This window comes from Mastacembelus armatus, chromosome 12 (genome assembly GCF_900324485.2).
Source record: "Mastacembelus armatus chromosome 12, fMasArm1.2, whole genome shotgun sequence".
In the NCBI taxonomy this organism is placed as follows: domain Eukaryota; kingdom Metazoa; phylum Chordata; class Actinopteri; order Synbranchiformes; family Mastacembelidae; genus Mastacembelus; species Mastacembelus armatus.
Window position 1 is genome coordinate 19,831,356 of NC_046644.1, and position 19,261 is coordinate 19,850,616.

Below are 19,261 nucleotides of genomic sequence, written 5' to 3' on the forward strand. Positions count from 1 at the left end.
AACATTTCAGTATTTTACTTCAGACAGAAACGCTGAGCCTCAGAGGATTTAGGAAAACAGGATCAAATGTTCTTTACACAAAGCACATTGGTCTACAAGCCTCTAAGAGAAACATCTTTACATTTTAAAGAAACATAAAGATGTTTTATAACAAGTCCTATGACGAGCTTCTCAACCAGGCACAAAAGAATCTCATTTATAAGTTCTGACCAAAATAGATCCTCTTTGATTGATAGACGATTGGGAAACAGCAGAATATATTCACATCACACAGATGTCTAATGGAACCATAAAGGTTGTTGTGTCTTTACTGACTGAACAGTCCACCCACACCGGTCTTGTCCAGTATTAACGTGCAGGTAAGTGTCACTATTTTCTCTCCTCGTGATGTCATCCATACTCCCCGTGCCTTCTGGGAAACCACAATGATGCAGACATGTTGACAAAAGGACAGCCATAAACGTGCCCAGGCCGACAGCCAGCGACAGTGGACGCTGCCTACTTCCTCTTCCTGCACCGGCCTCTCCGTCCTCTGCCAGAGGACGATCCTGCTCCTGCCGAGCCCAGAGCGCCGTCCGACGGGCTGGCTGCGATGTTGATCTGTCCTTCTTGGATTTCGTTGCGAGCCTCCGGAGGCAGGTGTTCGATCTGCTGCTGCGTCTCCAGATAAAACATCACGTCTCTCAGCTGCTCCTGCAGTTCTGCTATTGTTGCATCCTTATGGTCACCTACAGCAAAGTCACCGCACAACAAACACATCTTGAATATTTGTTTCTTTTTCAGCAGCTAAATGCTAAACCTGTGTGTTTCTGGTAGACAGCACTGGACCAGCTTTTACTAACCACATAAATAAGCAGCTTATTGTGTTTATCAGGTTTTTCCTCAGCTATATGGGTCTAGTTCCTTATAACAGCATTCACTTTCTATGGAAATACGTCTTTGGTCAATGAGCCTCCATCCAGTTACAGATGCAGCTTTCTGTGCAGCTGTAATTTGTGTATGATTTGAATAAATAAGGAAAATGTGTGTGACTGAGTACCAGAACAGAAATAACCCTGCTAGCTTCAGGCTCAGAGAAGCTTCTGTGGGAGTATTGTCGTATTGTTAATGTTCTAAGTCGAGCATTGTTTGAATTCCTGTTGCACTGGATTCTTCAGTCTAAAATTAACTATGTTGACTTGCTGTTTGCTGTCAGCAGCTTTTAGTGACACACAGGTGGACCTATGCAGCTATCTGACTGGAAATCAACAAGCAGGACACTGTGGTCTCACCCTGGGGTGTTCACTCCACCAGTTTCTACATATTTTCAATATAAACTTAAGAAACCAGAGTGGAAACGATGCGTTTCTACTGTTGGCTCAGGTGGAGATACATAGCAGCAGCAGGATGATGCTTTTCACACATGAACTCACATTTTCCAGTTTTCTCAGTTTTAATTTGGATGGAACCCCATAACGAACCATCCCATCCCTACTCACTCGTCTCTTTTCCCTTGTGTTCCTCCTCCGCCAGTCGGGTCTGCAGCTGCGTCTGATTGGCTCTCAGACAGCGGTTCATCTCCTGCTCCTCCTTCAGCTCCTGGCTCAGCTTCAACACTCGACTGTTCACCTGCGTGTACCTGAACACACAGACAGTGCAGCTGCAGGTGGACAGGTTCTCTACAATCAGCTCCAGCAGACACTTTGCTGTAAAGTCTGGGAAAAGAGCTGTTTATTACAGAGCGAATTACAGCTGGACTTCATGTTTGTAGCTGTGAGCCCGGGGTGAACAACACAGCACAACCTTCCTTTGACACAACATTTTCACAGCAGCTATTTTGGCTTGTCACAACAAGAAAAGAACAGGTGGAGCAGTAATGACATGAGCCTGCAAACAATAGCATCATCATCATCATCATCATTATTAGTTACACCTGTGAACCTAACCTGTCTGCTGAGCAGAGGGCCGGCCGCTGCACAGGGATCACAGAGAAGCCAACAAATACTGTACTAAAGGTTTAGAAACATTAGATGTTTAGAGTCTTATCCATTAAACACCATCATGAGGCGACTACTTTAGAACTCATGCAGCAGCCTGTGTCAGGGCTGAGGACTGGGAACCGATAACTTCAACCATTACTGCTTCCCTGAAACACCCAGAGGGAGTGTTTGTACGTGTGTGTGCGCTTGTTAGACTTGACCAGTGCTACAACCTTGAAACCACATATGTACAAAGTAAATCGTCCTCAGGAGAGCGGCAGAAGACTGACAACTACACTAGACTACTTATTTTGGTGAACTATTGGCAGCTCAGGTGTTAAAGAAATATGACTTATGGTAAGATTCCTGCACACAGTATTTATGGGAAATAATAAAATCAAAATAAAGGAAACCAATAAACCCACAGACCAAAACATGCGTTAAGTCTTCACCTACTTTTTCTCCATCGCCTGCTTGTCTTTGGTTATTTCTCCTAACCGCTGCTCCAAGTTATCACAGCGCTCCAGCGTTTCTTTAAACTTAGCCTTCATGTTGTTTATCTAAGGACAGACACAGACACCAGAGTGACAGGACACACGAAGAACAACTTCCATCGATCTGATATGAGCAGAAAAGCACAGCTACATCACTTTCACCTCCTACCTCCTCCGCTGTCTCCTTCTCCAGGTGAACAATCTTATTCTCCCAGTAAATCCTCTGAGACTCCAGCTGACTGGTCAGCAGGTACGAGTACTGCACACAGGGAGCATTCATGAGAACAGTCCAGGGCTGATTTAGGGGAAAGAAAAACAAGAGAAGAAAATTCTTACCTCTAGCTGAAGAGCATCGATCTTCTCAGCCTGACAGGTGTCGCCCTCACATTCATACTGCACCATCTTCCCGTCGGTCTTACTGGCCACCAGCCGATGCACATAGTTGTCTACAGTAACAGGGACACACACACACACACACACTGGTGTTTAATAGAAGTAAATAAATAAATGAACTATTTGCTCTGCGTCTGTTGGACGTGTTAGATGATAAACACACTGTGTAACATGGAGCAGCTGATTTTGGTGCTTGTCTGCCCTCTAATGTTGAAGCTGATTAATGCAGCTATGAATCGCTCTTACAATTAACTCTGTGTAACATGAACCTGTTCACATAAACACACACAGAAGTACAAGCAGGTAAATCCAGCACCTCCTGCGTAGTCCCAGACGCGGTGGTTGGTGAGCTGCATAGCGTACGTATGCTGCGTTTCTTCAAAGTGCTTGTAGGCATGCCGGCTAACGTAACGCCCACACCCAATGTGTCCGCAGATCAAGCAGATCCACAGGTTCTACAGGAGAAAAGGATCCCTTTACCACAAAAGCAGAAAAGCACAGAACACACAGAAACACACAGAGACTGGTGCTAGTTACCTCCTGCACGCCACACTCAAAGCATTTGTTCTCCTCAACTGGTTCTGGAGTCTGACAGTACCTGCATACGGGACACCTGGAAACAGAACACACATTCATCTGCTGTCAGGCGTGTGCAGTGGTCCTTTGTGAAACAGAAGAATAGATGGAAAAAGCACAAAAACAAACCCCACGTGACACAAAGCCTGGAGAAACAACCAGTGGACTGAGAATCAGGTGACAGAGCATGTGAGAAGGTTCCTTTATTGACATCAGTCCAATATTTAAACTGAATATCATGAACTCACAAAAACACAGGATGGTGCGTGTCAGTGACAGAGGTGAAAGAACAAAACAAAAAGTCACACTGGAGTTCCGGGAAGAAAATACCTGGTGACCAAGACCAACAGACAGAAAAGTCAGGACAGCATGAAGAGTCCAGAGGACAGTTCTCTACAACTCACGAGCTATCCTCCCACCGCTGGAGACACTGGCTGTGAAAGCTGTGGTTGCAGACAGTGGTGAGGATGCCGTTGACAGACTCGTCCATCCTCTCCAGGCACACGGTGCACTTTGGCAGCTCAGTCAGCTCCATCACTGGCAGACTGGCTCCCTGAGGAGGAGGAGGAGGAGGAGGAGGAGGAGGAGGAGGACATTTTCAGGTTTTCATTCCTGAGGCATTCTGGTGATAAAAACACGCCCCCGGTCGGGTGTATTTACCTCTTCAGACTTTATCACCTCCGCCCGCTCCACATAGACCAGCTGGCACACTGCTTCCTCTATGGAGTTGAACTGGCGGCCATTACAGGCGGTGTAAAAACTGTCAGCGTCTGCCTAAACGAAGAGAGGGAGACTGCAGCTTCAAAGACAGAAACATGCTCTTTGGTAAGATCAGTTGCTACTCACTAACTGGGAAGTCCTGGATGCCACAACTTCCCTCAGCACAATGAAAACAGCATGTTAGAGCTGACTGAGCATTAAGTCCCGTTTTAACACTACTCTTCCTGCTCAGCTGCCATTTATAGGATTTATATGTTTATTATCTGTGCTCATGCAGAGATCTTACCTGTGTACAGAACTTGATCAGAACCATGTACTGGTTAGGGGTGGAGTCCCGTATGATCTTCATATGTTCCATGACATCATTAAACGGAGCCATAAGCTTCATGAGGTCATGGCTGGTCATGGTCGCTGGGACAGTGAGGATACACACCATGGCACTACGTCTCACATCTTCAGTCAGCGACGTCATTTTACTGCAAAGGCAAGTGGAAAGACCTCATGGCACACAGACAGCAGGAATCTGTGGGAGCAGTACATGGACACGTGCGACGTGACTCACTTGGTCTTGTACAGGTGCATGATACCATGGATGATCTCCACAGACGGGTTCCCACTGAAGAATGAGATCTGGTCCGGCAGCTGCTTGGAGGGGGAGTCAGGAGCAGTGCCCGTTGCTGCACCCTTCTGTTCCTGTGGCCCGTCAGCGACGCCCGGACTGTCTGCCTCAGCCTGAGCGTCACTCCATTGTACTGCAGAGCCACCAGGGTCGTCCCCTCCTCCCTTATCTACAGGGGAAACAGTAGTTTCAAATCTGTCACCTGACATTTTAACAAGGTAAAACTTGAGACCTAAGACTTAAAAAGACCAAAACCAACCACAGCCTGGCTCTAAAAACCTTCACACTTCCCCATCCCGTCAGTCCTAAGCCCACTGGTTCCAGGTGAAGACATAAATCCTCAAAAGTGAATATAGTAAAACAAGTAATTTACTACGACAGATCATTTATTTTCAGTAGGAATTGAATCCATTAAGTGTAACTGGTTGTTTTGTATGTTATACTCATTCACAGGTATAAATGAACTCTAAGTGGGTGGGCAGCAGCTAAATAAATAATGCAGAAGCAGGCAAATGCCAGGATTTTGTGTTTCTGTCAAAACGTGACACAACCTCTGCCCTCAACACTTTTCTATCCCAGAAGTGAGGATGAAGCTGATCAGGAGTGATGGGAAGTTAATTTGTGAAAAATCAGTCATCTGTGTGTCACTTCCAATTACATTAATGACAAGTGAGCTGACTGAGTGAGTGCTGAACCTCAGACCAGCCCTGCTGACAGCACCCTGACTAAGACCAGTCTCTGGGTTTGAGATAACATGCAGGACTCATTCCGATTCGTGTTCAAAGTCCATCTTTGTACTAGTTGAATGGATGTTTTCCTACTTGGTGGTTTTCCTGCAGCATGCGTGCCCTACCTGGGCTGGGTTCGAAGGTTTCGATCACCATGTCTCCCATGGCTCTGCTGCCGATGTGTTGGTGCAGAACAGCTGCTCTTTCCAGCTCCGTCTTTCCACTCAGGGCGTGTTTGGCGAAACCCAGAGCTTTCTCCTGCAGCTCGTCCTCTGACATGCCTTCAGCTGCACACAACACAACACAACACAAACACACACACACTGACGCTTCTTTATAAACATGTTTACATCGCCCTAATTCAACTTTGAGTAAATCACGACATAAACATAGATGAAGGTGCATCGTGGCCTGACGGGCAGATGTTAACGTCATAAACAACTGGAGCTTCTGTCTGACAGTGCAGCTAACAGATAGTTAGCCGTTAGCTGCCCGACTAAAGCAGACTCTTCCATGTTGGCTAACGCTTGGAGAATATAACTTACCAGCTGAGTACTGGAAACCTTGTGGACAGGGGGACTGGTCGGCTAATTCCAAACGGATGACGACCAGTGACACGCTCATGTGTTAGAAAAGAAACGCACTTTTGTAGAGAACAAAACAACAACTATGCTAACTGCTAGCTAAGCTAGGCTATGCTAGGCTACACGTCCAGCTAGCAGGCGAATTAGCTAATGTCTCAATACAACCACACACCAGCGCAGCGGAAATGATTTTCATGAAAAGACCAACAATATCTTCGTCATCCTGTTTTCGTTTTTCACCACAAACACAAACGTTTGTGTTTCTCAGACTTTAGCAAGCGACTCTCAGCTGTTTCTAGCTGAAGCTCTTCTTCATTAGAACAAAGCAAACAGCAATAAACGACCACAGCTGTGCTGCTGCCACCTACAGGGACTCACTGGGCACTGCAGCTGTTTTTGAAGTCAATACACAGCCGCAACACAAAAAAATGTTTTCTTATAGGATAACACATAATAATATAAAATAATAGACGTCAAGGCAAAATTCTCACATTTATGTTTTATTTAAAAAAAAAAAAAAAGAAAAAAAAAAGAAGCTTTGACATTCCAGTGTTTCTGTTTTCCATTTTCTAACAAAAGAGGGTGGTGAGATGACACTTCAGATTGTCAACCATTACTCTGCACCTCAACAACGCACAAGGTCCGATCACAAGCATCTCTCCACTCAAACAGATGGATTGAAAAAAAGGCAACTATTAGCAGATGTGTGTGATTGTATGCATACACACAACAGGAAGAGGAGGATTTACCATTTACTCACATTTACACATTGCCCTGCCAAATTCCTAATAAAACAAACGCTAAAAACAAATCTAACCTCACGGTTCCTGCAGTGCCAGCCGTCACTCATCAGTGCTCCATGGTAAACTATGCCACTGTCTGCTGTTTCCTCTGGGTTCCCAATTTTTATTTTATTTTTTTTATAAGATAACATGATGCTATTTTCTCCCACAAACCCAGAAGCTGCTGAAATTGTTTTAGGAAAAAGGGGCTGAGTGTCTTCAGAGGGAGACATAGGACAATTTGCTTAGGACCTACTGCAGCTTCTTTTAAAAACACACACCAGCCCTTTCATGCTGTGCCTTGACTTATTTTCAGTTAGGTCCAATGTTTTCCTGCAAAGCACAGCTCTATGAGCGAGTGGTTTAGGACATGAGGAACGCACCATCCCAGAACAAAACTACACTTCGGCTGAAAATGACTGTCTGTACAATCAGATCTGGCTCAGACTGGACAAAAATCCTCTGTTTTGGTTAAGACTGCACAGGACACATTTGCTCTGACTTTCTGCGTTTTGTTTGCGATTTATCCACTACAGACAAATCATCAATGAAAAAGACTCGGATTTTTCTCTTTGCTTCAGTTAAAATCAGCTGGGTGCATTTATCACAGCGCTACAAAGACGTTTCCACGCCTGCAGAGGAAAAGGAAACAATAAATAATGCATGATTGGAGTAGAAAAATAGTTTTTGGTGAACATTCATATTACGTTAAATCACACATGAGCTCATAAATAATCAGCCCAGTCTTCAAGGATTCTGATTATTTGATCCAAGCCAGTATTTTTCTTTGTGCTGGAACAACCCAATTTCACATAAACATGTTTACCAAGAACCATTTCTACTAGTATATAAAAAAAAGCACACACACACACACACACACACACACACACACACACCACAATAGTGCCAAATAATTGAGAATTTAAAAAAGTCCCACTATTAAACTCACTGTTTTTATAATACTGCAACTATAGAGTTCCACTTTCAGTATCAAAGCGAGACGCACAAAAAACAAAGAGGGACGACTGACGAGAGAAGCGGTGGATGGAGAAGCTTCAGGTCGAGGCGTTCTGCTGGTAGCCCGGTGTCCATACTTCCACTGAGTTTATCAGTTTAATGCAAAATTGTTCCTGTTTGCTCGAGGGAGAGAAACAGCTGGAAAAGCAGCACATTTGAGACCTTTCCTCCTCAGTGAAGTGTGTCTGTGTCACTTCCATTGTTGTCAGAGTCCCCAGGAAAAACAAAATGAGGACAAAAGAAGAGGAAACGTAACCGACCAACAAACAGAATAGTGGTTTATTGTGTCTTATATTCTCATTTAGTCAAGAAGTTGTGGTAGTTGCTCTTTACTATGTACAATAATTTATTAGATTAGTTCATCTAAAACTGCTTTTTCATGTGTCCTAATTTGCTCTATTTATTTTTAATGAGCTCGTGTGTTTTTGCTCATCTTCACCTATAACTGCTGTATAAATTCATGACTTTACTTACAAGCTTATGTGCTATAAGAGTTGCAAATGTTCCAGAGGTGTGGGCTGAAGTAAAAAAAGAAATCCCGACAGAGAGCTCTCAACTGCTGAGTGAGAAATGTGCAGGAAAGGAAGTGGACCAGAAATTAGTGTGGTAGGTGTTTTAGGTCCAGGTCTGGTGGACCAGCAGGGAAAGTGGGACTTAGCTGCTGGGCTGACAGTTGACAGTGGTGGGACGACTGAATCTGGGGGAGTGGGATGGTGGTCAGATCTTGAGGTTCTTTATAGTTTCTGCTCTTTTCTTGAGCAGATCTCCCACCTCCTGAAGCGAGCGCAGGTAACTGCTCTGCACCTTGTCCATAGCAGCCTTCGTAAACGCCTCCTCCTCCTGAAACACAGGAAAACAACTCACTCACATTCTTGGTCCAATCCTGTTGCTTGATTTGTCTTTGATTTTTTTTTTTTTTTTTTATGAAAAAGATGAGCCTGACACCTGGAAATGTTGGAGGATTAATTTGAGGTTTGTTATAATTCTAGCCTCTGACTGAACGGCCAGTGTATGTCATGAGCGTGCAGGATGGAGGTTAGAGCTACAGTTGCTGTGGTTTGTTGCAGCATCATATTAAAAGGGTCTAAAGGCTCTGACTGAAAGCAGAGGGTCACTGTAGAAGACAGGAAGCTACACACATGAACCAAGCATGTTATGCATTTCTGGATTTTGACACTTGGGAATTTGCTACTTTTCATATGAGGGGATAATAAACCTGACAGCAGAAGTTTATTTTTCTGCAGTGTGGACTGGATCAACAACTTCGCTAACCTGCGTGTGTCCTTCCAAGGTTAAAGTGGCCAGTTTAAGGGCTGTTATACTGGTCTCCTGCCCCTTTATATGCTCCACAGCCTGGGCAAGCAGGTCCTGCAAGCTCCCCGTCAGCTCCTGGAAGCCACACAGCACCGCTGGCTGCAGGACACCAAATCATCAGTGAGGGACCGTTAAGTTAGAGCCGGGATCAGGACACTGAGCCAACAACACAGTTTAACGTACATACATATGTGCACAGTCACATGTATGAGGACTAAAGCGGGACCTGTACCAGAGCTGTGTTGGCGTCCTTTTTCTTCTTCTTCTTCTTCTGTAGACTCGACTTCAGTGGTCGGAGGATCTTGCCACAGTAACTGGCCACCCAGAAGACCACACACGCCGTCTGTGCAGAACAACAGACACACTAACGTTAGCCCCTGAGCAGGTGCTCGTCAGTACAGGGAGGAAACAGCTGGTGCGAGTGGAAGCTGAGACGACTCACCTCAACGAAGAAGACGAGGTTTTCTAATAAGGTGGGCTGAGTTTTTAATTTGGTCTCCTTCATTTCCAATAAATCCCCTTTGCATTTATTCAGAATTTCTGTGGACAGGAGGAGGGAAACATGAAGTGCGACAGACACAATAAGGTTCACTGGTGTTTACGGTGCAACCGCTCACCTTGAAGCTGAACTACTAATGATTTGAATCCATTACAGATCTGGTTCTGAAGCTCCGACGACTCGTCTGGGAAGGAACAAAGAGAGAAGGAAGTGTAAGAGCATCAGCCAACGTTAAGGTGGTGCACCCCTCACCTGCCACCTCTTCTTACCAAGTCCAGCGGTTTCCAGCTCCTGTAGGTGGACAGACAGCTGCAGGGCTGCAGCCTGACACTGGCAGCTCCCACTGGACAGAGCCAGGGCCAGGCGGGTGGGAGGTGGTCCCAGGAACGGATACTGCAGCACAACAAAAACATTACAGCAACATACATATACATATATATAAAATGACAAAACTGACGACAACCTTAAACTTTTTCTGTCCCGATTTAAAAAAATGAATGTGTGTAACTATCGTCTGTTTTAATTCCTCTCCTGACGCAGGCTGCCATTACCGTCTGTGTGAGTGAACAGTTTGCTTGCACACCTGTGCGTGTTTTTCGGCCGTCAGAGCGGCGTTCTGCAGCGTCTGGTGGAGCAGGGAGAGGAGGCTGCTGTGCACTGACGTCTTGTCTCCGACTCCGTTCTCGTTGGTAATCTCCGAGTTGTGTTGCGAGGGCGTGTGTCCCAGGGCGGCCAACGAGGCGAGGAGTCGAAGCGTTAGGGAGCGTATCCTCAGCCAGACGCACTCTTCCTCTAGGGAGCGCCGCCGGTGCTCGTCAGTCAGCTGTCTGTAACCGAGACAGGCCCAGTGAGCGCTCGTGCCTGTTTCTGCCCAAAACCTCATGAAAATAATTTTACCTCTCCTTAGGGTCCCAGCTGGTAAAAACTGAGAGGTCTCTGTTGTCCCTCATACTATCCCAGGGGATGTCATCCTCCTCTGCAGACAAAGACATGGCCTTCACACTCTCCTCCAGACTGAGCACGCTGGAAAACACGAACAGACAGACGTCATCCAAAGAAGAAGTCAGCTCCAGTTAATAGGTGTGTGTGGAGTATATCCTCACATATCGGCCTCAAGGAACAGGTCCAGCAGCATCCTCTCAGTGCGGACTTGGGCAAAGTGCAGCGATTGGTTCAACCTGTTCCTGAGAGCAATGAACTCTGGGATTTTTTCAAATGCTCCGTACTTATACGCCTGGATGATGTACTCTGAGGTCTGAGGAAAAGAAAAGGAGGTGGATAGAAATACAGTAACAATGAATTCAAACAAAGAAAGATTAGCATGAAAGCATGTGACTCTGGATTTAGTGTGTGGGAAATCAAATCATACCACGACACACACTTACATCTTTCTGGTTAGAGTGGAAAAACCTGAGGGAGAAATTACAGGACTGGGAGGCTGCAGCAAACTGGCCCAGTGACTCTGCATAACGTGTCAACAGAAACCTGCAAAAACATTCAAAATAAGACACGTTTACACTCTGTTGCTGGTCTGGGCTCATATTTATGTAAAGAAAACAATCTCAGCTGGTCAGAAATCATGTTGATGCGTTTCTGTTTGGACAGATCTTCCAGGATGCAAAACAGACTCTCCCCACCTTCACTGAAAACAAGGAAAATGCATCTTTGCCAACTTTGAACGAAGAGTTGACACAAACACATGATGTCTGCTACAGAGACTGGAAACAGTGACGCCCGTTCTCAGGGTCTGGAGCTGGTTTTTGGAAACACATGGGCCTCCCATTGTTGGTGAGGAGGAACCATGTGAGCCAGGTCAGCGGTGTGGCTCCCTGCTGGGTTTTTAATAGTTTTTGAACAACAATGGAGTCAAATTGATTACTGGTAAATATCTTTAGGCGATGAAAGTACTTTAACTGTACAGAAAACACCTGTGTATTATTTGCCATCGGACATAAATGCTCCTATGAAAGCTGCAGGTGTATCATAATGTGCACTGTGCAGCTGAGGTAATATTCCCTCCCACTTGTTGACATATTGCAGTGCTTAATAACTACAGATGCAATTAGAGGTGACTGTGTTTATGCACTGACCCTATGGTGTCGTGCTGTATGTGCTTGGCGTCCAGGCTGGAGTAAAGGTCCACCACAGGCTCAAAGGCTCCCAGGTGACAGTAGAGGAGCAGCAGCAGCAGCTTGAACTGGGCGTTGGAGGGACTGTGGGACAGCCCCTCCTGGAGCAGACCCAGACACTGCCACACCATGGCCTCGTCCCCTGCAACGCACACAGCAACGCTTTACAGACGCCATCGCTGCACTGCGAGGAAGAAAGATCTGGAAGGTGGCGAAGAGAAACTCACCAGTGTCTGTCCACAAGTCAACGTACACATGAGCTGCCATGAGACAATACATATCAGAAAACTGCAGCTCCGTCTTCAGAGCGGTCGCCCCTGTTCAACAAAAACACCCCCAGGTCAGAACAATCTGAGAAAACAAAGCCATTCCCACATCTAAGAAAATCACAAAAGTGTCATCAGTCACAGTCTGTCACAGACTGAACACCTAGACCTAACCCACATTAATATAAAACACACAGTGTGTCAGTGGAAAGAAACACACTCCCTGAACTTTGTTTCTGTCACACAGGCTTGATTTTGTTTTTTTACTGTGCACTAATGGAGCAAAAAGAAAGAAGACTAGGACCTACAGCTAGTTAAGTCCTTGAATCGTGACTGTGCTAAACTTTGTCCCCATAACATTATCAAAACATGTCCTGTTTGATAAGCATGTTACTACTGGAGCTGCCACAACATCTGGGCTGACACCAGCTTTAAAACCTTGTTGAGAGCGAGGAGCAGCAGCCACGGGGTCAGTGAGCAGACGGAAGCCACATGAGGGGAAACAGTGCGATACAGGAAGTGTTCTGTTCTGGGTGTGCACGTGAATGTCTTGCCGCTAGGACTCAGTCTGACAGTCAGCCTCTGGTTAACGAGGTGGTCTGGGCTCCAAAGTGTACATAACTGCAATAAATTACGGTCAATTTGTTTGCAAGTGTGTGTGTGTGTGTGTGTGTGTGTGTATATATAACAGCAGCAGCTGCTTCTGATGCTACATCTGCACCATCAGCCATGCTGCAGCAAATTTTGTCTTGTGTTAATAAACAGAGCATGTGAAGGAAGGTTCTATCAGTTTATGGGACTAAACCTCAGGAACCTCCAGATGAGCTGGGAACATTTTTTTTTTTTTTACACAGTCATCAGTCACTGCTGTTACAGAGAAGGCTTCCACTCTGCTCCGTGTACAACCTGATTAAACTGAACAAACGCTCACGAGGTGAGATGAACAGACGTGATCTTCTTACCAAACTTCAGCCCGTGCCGATAGTGCGCCTTGAGCTCTGTGATGAGCAGCAGTTTCCCGTCCACGTTGAGAGAGTGATGCAGCCCGAGAGCTCGACTCAGCTGACACACACACAGATGTCTCTGCAGCGCTTTGGTGTCCTCTGGAAAAGCAAAGCCGTCCTCTCCCTGCTCCCCGAGCGGCACGGCTTCACTCAGACGATTAACGAACTGAAAGTGAAGCAGAGAAATGCGTCTCACAGCCACCGCCTTCACCTCACATGTGGCCCCTCAACAGTAACGCTGGGAGAGCCTCACCTGAACGTGCTGCTCAGGAGACAGCAGGTGCAGGTAGATTTTTAGGTCTGTGATGCAGCAGGGTTTGTCTCCAAACTTCTTGAAGAACTGCACCATTAGCTCTAAAGGGTCACCTGTTTAAAACCAAACAGACGGTCACGTATAAAGGCTAAACTCTGGGCATATGCAGTGTTGGAACACTCCTGGTGTTTTACCCAGCAGGCTCTCTTCAGGACAGCCCCTCTCCCTCAGTCTGTGCATTAACTCCATCCGAGCTAAATAGGGTCCTCTGAGCGATCGAGACTCTTTGCCGTCCTCGCCCTTAATTCTCTCTTCCACAAACCTCACCACCTCCGCCACGGTGTGATGCACAGAACCCTCCGAACAGCTGGAGACAGACAGAGAGATGCAGACTGATGATGCAGCAACATACGAGCTCACAGCGACTCCAGGACGGTCACAGGGTGATAAACTCTGTTCATCAGGACCATAACATCCTGCACAGACCTTCATCAGGACTTTGCAGTAAATAAAAGTTACAAATCCCAGCTCAAATAAAAACCCTCTGTACTCACTGTTCGCCTTCTTCGGGCGGACTCCACGCCTGATCCATCAGGTGGAAGAGAGAGTCAAAGTAGCAGGGGTAGAACTGCCAGTCATCAGGACTGGAAACAGAAACATACATTAGTCCCTGTTATCTGACACCTGTAGTCCTTCATGCTCAGGAAGCAGAGAGTCTACTCACTTTTTGAGCAGCAGCTTGTGGGCCAGGGCGTTACACTCGGGCCAGCGCTGGAGCCGCTGGTACAGCATCATACACTTGTTTTCTCTGCTCTGCAGCTCACTGGTCAGCTTCTCTGTGGAACACAGGAGTTTACAGCGATATTACTAACACCATCTGTTACTGGTTTATTAAGATCAGTCTTAGTGGTTAATATCAGGTTTTATCCACGTCTGTTATATCTGCTGTGAGATATACAGTGATGACGTGTAACTCAAATATGTGCGTTAATGTTTATGTTGTTCTGCTGTCTTGTTTACAGTGAGGAACATGTCTGAAAGTATAGCAACACTGCTGTGGCCTTCTTCTCTTCCTGTCTGAAGACGATTGACGGACATGACACAGTAAATACAGTGATGCACCCTGTGACTGAAGAGAACACGTCCACTTACCCCCGAGTGGACCTCTGATCACATTGAGAGCCTCTACACACTTTCCCAAGCGCTCCAGGATCATGAAATACAGCTGCACCTGGAGTCGCACACGAAAAACACAAACAACTGAATGTAAAAGTGTCTTCTAGTGTAAATTATGTTTGACTCCAGGCTGGAGGAGAGATCCAGGTAAAGGTATGTTTGGATTTGACGACTAAACCTATTTTAAGCAGAGAGTTATTCATGCCAGCTTATGCTGTGTCATTCAGTACTGAGCAGGAAACAGGGAAGGAGACTGGCTGAAACCAAAAGCAAATAAAAAAACAATGTGGTTAAAGTGTAGAACAAGGAAATAAAAGTGTGAGACACTTCAAACTGAATGAAAGTGCTAAAAAGCAGTTTTCTTGGTGAGTGAAGACTTTGGGTTCAGCTCTTTCAGGCTGTATAGACCCCGTCCTCACCTCTGCTTCAGCTTCAATCTTCTCCTCCTTCACCATCTTCTCCACCATGCGCTCAGCCAGAGGCAGGAACATCGTCTGGGCCAGTTTCTCATCTTGTGCTGAGATGGCCTGACCAACAGAGCACATCAGTTGGTTTCAGAATAATGACATTGCTGAGGAATGGGACAGTCTGTGTCACAACAGCTGCTCATACCTGCATCACCAGGCTCATGACAGACCAGAAGTAATACGGATTCTTGGGGACGATTTTATACAAGGCCATTCCCGCCTGTGAAGGGTGAAGACGCAGTCATCAGCATCTTCGTTATTCTGACTATGCCTCCGTGTTTTTAACTACCAGGTCATTTCTCACCTGCTGCATCTTCTTGTACTCCCCCACACGAGCGTACGCCATGAAGAGGTGGGAGTGATACTCCTCGCTGAGAGGAACCTTCTTCACTGCAGCTTCGTACAGCTTGGTGACCAACTCCGCTGTGAACAGACACCACATTAATATGCAGTCATTTCAGTGTTATGACCAGCCTCATGTGAGAGTGTGTGTGTGTGTGTGTGTGTGTGTACTCACGGCGATGCATCTCTCTGTACAGTATAGTCAGAGCCTGCAGGGAGTTGTCGTCAGTGGGCTCTAGAGTGGCCACCTCCTGGGCCAAAGTGAAAGCTTCATCCTGCTTTCCAGTCCTCTGAAGGCCGATCGCCTTTAGGACCTGAGGACGGGGAAACGACAAAAACAAGGACAGAACAACAGAGAGAAGGAAAAACCATAAAGTTGTCACTGGCCGAGCTGATGTTAGGAAGGATTCAATAAGAAAATCTGAAAGTTGTTGTTCAGACTGATTTAACTCCTGCTGTTAAGGTTTTCCATTACTAAGAACCTGACTGATCAGACTGACAGATTACAGAGGGCGAGGACATGTGTGTTTCTCTCAAAGGGGTGAGCAGAGAGCTGCATTTCAGGTGTTTTCAGACCAGATGGGCTTTGGGACGACTCTGCTGTGGAGCTTAACCGAGAACTACAAACCTTCACTGGCTTTTTTCTGTCTGAACTGACGTCAGATGGCTGGTGCTTGGTACAAAGCTGAAAATGCTTCTGCTCAAACTCTTTTTGAATTTCCTCCGTCACAAAAAGCCTTGACTTCAGGGTCATCCCATTTGTCTGAGTTTCTTTGGAACACTGCTGGTTATACGGCTAACATCGGCTGGCAACACTTTTTTCCAATCAGCGACTGCCGGAGCTGCATTGGTTCAGTGATCAACCAATAAAGATACACTGCGTCACCCATGGTTCCTGTTGAGCTGGCAGAGAACCTGCCCTGTAGCAGGAGCTAAAAAAGTTCCTCAAAACAACATGTAAGAACTGTGCTCATTCTCTGTTTCTGCAGAGGAAACAGTCTTCAAAAGGTTCCTCTGGTCCAAAGACACCTGGAATGACTGAGACTAGTTTTCAGATAGAGGAGTCTGGTAGTCACCCACCTTAGCACAGTGCAGGTCCTTATGCTTCTTCAGCAGTTTATCCGCCTGCTGTATTGCCATTTTATTGTTGCCATTATCAAGGTAATCTGAGGAACAGAAGGAACGGCAATATTAAACTGAGGACATTACACTTAAACGCATCATCTATTCGTGCTACGTTTGACAGAAGCACTAAATGCAGCAGCTTATTTTGTGATTGTTAAAAACATGCATCCCAGCTCTGCAGAAACAAGAATCAAAGATTCAAATGTGTCGTTTTGTCTGACCAAAAGTTCAAATTCTACAAATATTGTTTTTAGATGAATACATTAAGAATAAAAGCAGGAAATACTCTTATTAGAGAAGCTGGAGTCAGACATATTGGCATTATTTCATTATTTCTGCTCACTATTCTTCCTTTTGTTATCTTTGTACGGACCAAAGCGTTCACATATTGTGTAAAGCCAAAATGAAAATGATTTCAGTTTTTCTCTCTGCAGCAGCGGTGAAATTAAAATGTAGTTTAAAAACCAAGTAACTGTTTATCACCTGTGACTGAACCGAGAGAATAGACATGACACAATCACAGTGCACCGTCTAGCACAGTTAAATTTGGCACACAGCTGTCCTGAACAGGCTGAGCTGAGATGTCTGTACTTCAACTGTCACCGTCCATTCAGAGAGACACTCATTTACATGTTAATACATACACTGTTAATTTTCTGACACAGCAAGTGGCTCAGAGGACAAAAAGACAGACAGGAATAACACCTGCGTGTGACACTTTACTCTCACCCTTGCATTTATTTCCCGTCCTGTCATACGTGACATTATTTCACAAACACCTTCTACTCCTCCCACCCAGGCCATGAAAGGAGGCTCCTCTAATCCATGAGAATAGTTCGGTGTCCAAACATTATTACATTATCAATGACAGAGAAAAAGTATAAATCCGAACCAGTAATTATTTTCATTATGTAGCCGATTATTAACTGCATGTCAATTATGTTGTCAGTGTCATGTAAAACAAGCACCAGCCACTCCTCACAGCTGAAAGCTGGAAAGGTCAGGTTTGATGATGCTGCTGAAAATCACTGCAGCTGGAGTCTTTGGCACGAGACTCTACCGCCCGGTGCTGTGGAACGTAGCTGCACCATTTAGGGGATTAATTGAAAAGTCAATTTATGAAAAATTAATTATACACTATGTTATAATCCTTAGATTGACATTTTAATATATTTTTTTAAAAACACAAATATTAAATATTTGTGGCTGTTAAGATGTGATGATCTGATGTCCAGAATATATTTGGATTTTGGACTCTTGATCTGACAACATGACACAACTGTCGCTTTGGTCTGTTGCAAATTGATTTTCCAAGTGACCATATAGGAGAACTTGTGGTTTTCCTCAGCCTCATGTGACAGTAAATTCTGGGCTGAGAGACTGAAGGATGGAGGCAGCAGATTAGCTCATGTTAGGAGAAACCTGTTGAGGTTAGCTAGCTAGCTGCAGCTCCACAGCATTAAACTGTTAAAGCAGCATTTCCATGGGAACACAAGCAGCACGTGAGTTAGCAGCCCACGGAGAAACAGCCGTGAAAGGTGGAGTTTAGTGCATTTGTTTCTCACGTTCACAAAAACAAAACCACAGTGAAAGTCCCTTATAGCTGTTATTTAGCAGAGCCATGCTAGCTGGCTAGTTAGCAAGCTAACAGCTACTGGAGCTAGCTTGAAGCACTGTTATGAACCTGAACTAGTTAGCTGGAAGCTAGCCGTGTAGCCTGTAGACAGCTGGTGCTTCAGACCAGGTAGTGTAGTGACAAAGAGCACACCTGTCAATACCAGCGACATCTTTCAATTCACACGTTTAAACCACTTTTCTCTGGAGTGTGCTCACAGATGCAGCACGTCCACAGCTAGCTGACACATTAGCATGCTAATGCTAAGCTAGCTGTCAAATAACGACCGTTGGAGCTTCGGCTTTGAAAACGAGGCAAACGGGAAATAAAAAACGCTCCGGTGCCGCAGCACCAGGGGGAAGGACTGCAGGTTTAGCCCAGACACACAGGCCATCACCCAGGGAGCCGTCTCCTACCCGGGCTCGCTGGCAGGCCGGGTAAGGTGCACTGTCATCGGGCGCTGCAGGCAGCCGAGCCCGTGGTTGGAGCCGGAGGGGCCGCGGCGGTGCCACCGGCTCCAGCTGCCTTTGTTCCGAACTTACACAGCAACCCACGGCACCACAAAGACCAGCAGAACCGCAGACACGCACAGAAACAGGAGTCCCCATTGATTCCTTACCGTATATGGGTCTGAGCCTCCTGTCGTTCGGGTCCTGCACATGGCCTCTCGCCGCCATGGTGGAGTTTACCTGCTGGGTGAATGTTCACGCATGCGCACTGGGAGCGACTTCAGCGGTCACAGGACATCTCAGGTGTTTTTTTTTTTTTTTTAATTCACATCAGAAAGAAAAGCACCGACTTTGCAAATGACCAGTGACAGGTCTAATTATCAACCTGGAAGATCAGCTCAAAGTATTTTCAGGGAGGGGAAATGACCACTGTTAACACTCAGTTGTCACTTTATTAGGAACACCAGGCTCATTCTGTATGATGTTCAGTCTGTGCTCAGGCTGTTTCACAGCTGGAGGATCATTGTGGTTGGAGGCAGTCAGTAAAAGTGCAGTGCACTCATCAGCTGTGCTGTATTTGATGACCTGTTTGTTTTAGTATCTAATAATATTGTCTAATGTTAATATTAATCTACATTTACTCATGTGCTGTTTTATGTCGATTACGTTAATATTTATTTCTTGTGTTGATAAAAAAATAAAGTTACTGAAATCATTTATCTTATTTTTAGTTTTATGGGTTTTTGCAAAC

General features: G+C 45.6%; 2 protein-coding genes across 3 annotated transcripts; both read right to left on the minus strand.

Annotated features, from left to right (window-relative positions):
* Window positions 1–6,383, minus strand: brap (BRCA1 associated protein). The gene is made up of 13 exons (XM_026298413.1): window positions 6,034–6,383; window positions 5,614–5,775; window positions 4,704–4,929; window positions 4,428–4,617; window positions 4,082–4,195; window positions 3,826–3,974; window positions 3,383–3,458; window positions 3,162–3,300; window positions 2,789–2,898; window positions 2,622–2,711; window positions 2,415–2,518; window positions 1,479–1,618; window positions 1–728 (listed from the first exon to the last, which is right to left on the minus strand). Exons 1-13 carry the CDS (start codon window positions 6,110–6,112, stop codon window positions 499–501), a joined length of 1,809 nt encoding a protein of 602 aa, XP_026154198.1. The 5' UTR covers window positions 6,113–6,383; the 3' UTR covers window positions 1–498.
* Window positions 6,384–7,755: 1,372 nt separating this feature from the next.
* On the minus strand, window positions 7,756–18,774 carry naa25 (N-alpha-acetyltransferase 25, NatB auxiliary subunit). Of its 2 annotated transcripts, XM_026298061.1 has the most exons (24): window positions 18,681–18,774; window positions 16,402–16,487; window positions 15,497–15,635; window positions 15,284–15,402; window positions 15,125–15,199; window positions 14,932–15,039; window positions 14,489–14,567; window positions 14,061–14,172; window positions 13,891–13,980; window positions 13,531–13,703; window positions 13,337–13,449; window positions 13,042–13,249; window positions 12,041–12,130; window positions 11,775–11,955; window positions 11,070–11,169; window positions 10,788–10,939; window positions 10,582–10,707; window positions 10,268–10,511; window positions 9,954–10,077; window positions 9,803–9,868; window positions 9,628–9,725; window positions 9,418–9,528; window positions 9,144–9,284; window positions 7,756–8,711 (listed from the first exon to the last, which is right to left on the minus strand). In XM_026298061.1, exons 1-24 carry the CDS (start codon window positions 18,736–18,738, stop codon window positions 8,589–8,591), a joined length of 2,916 nt encoding a protein of 971 aa, XP_026153846.1. In that variant the 5' UTR covers window positions 18,739–18,774; the 3' UTR covers window positions 7,756–8,588. The 2 variants fall into 2 exon arrangements, 1 of the variants encoding a protein (XP_026153846.1); XR_003295079.1 differs by lacking the exons at window positions 7,756–8,711; window positions 9,144–9,284 and having other exon boundaries at window positions 9,485–9,528; window positions 10,236–10,511.
* Between the last annotated feature and the right edge of the window lie 487 nt (window positions 18,775–19,261).

What these genes read in the sequence shown, in the direction of transcription:
- brap (XM_026298413.1), bottom strand. Translation starts at nt 6,112, where the DNA reads ATGAGCGTGTCACTGGTCGTCATCCGTTTGGAATTAGCCGACCAGTCC. An exon ending in AGGTTTCCAGTACTCAGCTG is followed by an intron (nt 5,776 to 6,033) that starts GTAAGTTATATT and finishes TGTTGTGTGCAG; the next exon opens with CTGAAGGCATGTCAGAGGAC. An exon ending in AGGTGATAAAGTCTGAAGAG is followed by an intron (nt 3,975 to 4,081) that starts GTAAATACACCC and finishes CCTCCTCCTCAG; the next exon opens with GGAGCCAGTCTGCCAGTGAT.
- naa25 (XM_026298061.1), bottom strand. Translation starts at nt 18,738, where the DNA reads ATGGCGGCGAGAGGCCATGTGCAGGACCCGAACGACAGGAGGCTCAGA. An exon ending in ACCTCGTCTTCTTCGTTGAG is followed by an intron (nt 9,529 to 9,627) that starts GTGAGTCGTCTC and finishes TGTTCTGCACAG; the next exon opens with ACGGCGTGTGTGGTCTTCTG. An exon ending in AGGACGCCAACACAGCTCTG is followed by an intron (nt 9,285 to 9,417) that starts GTACAGGTCCCG and finishes GGTGTCCTGCAG; the next exon opens with CCAGCGGTGCTGTGTGGCTT.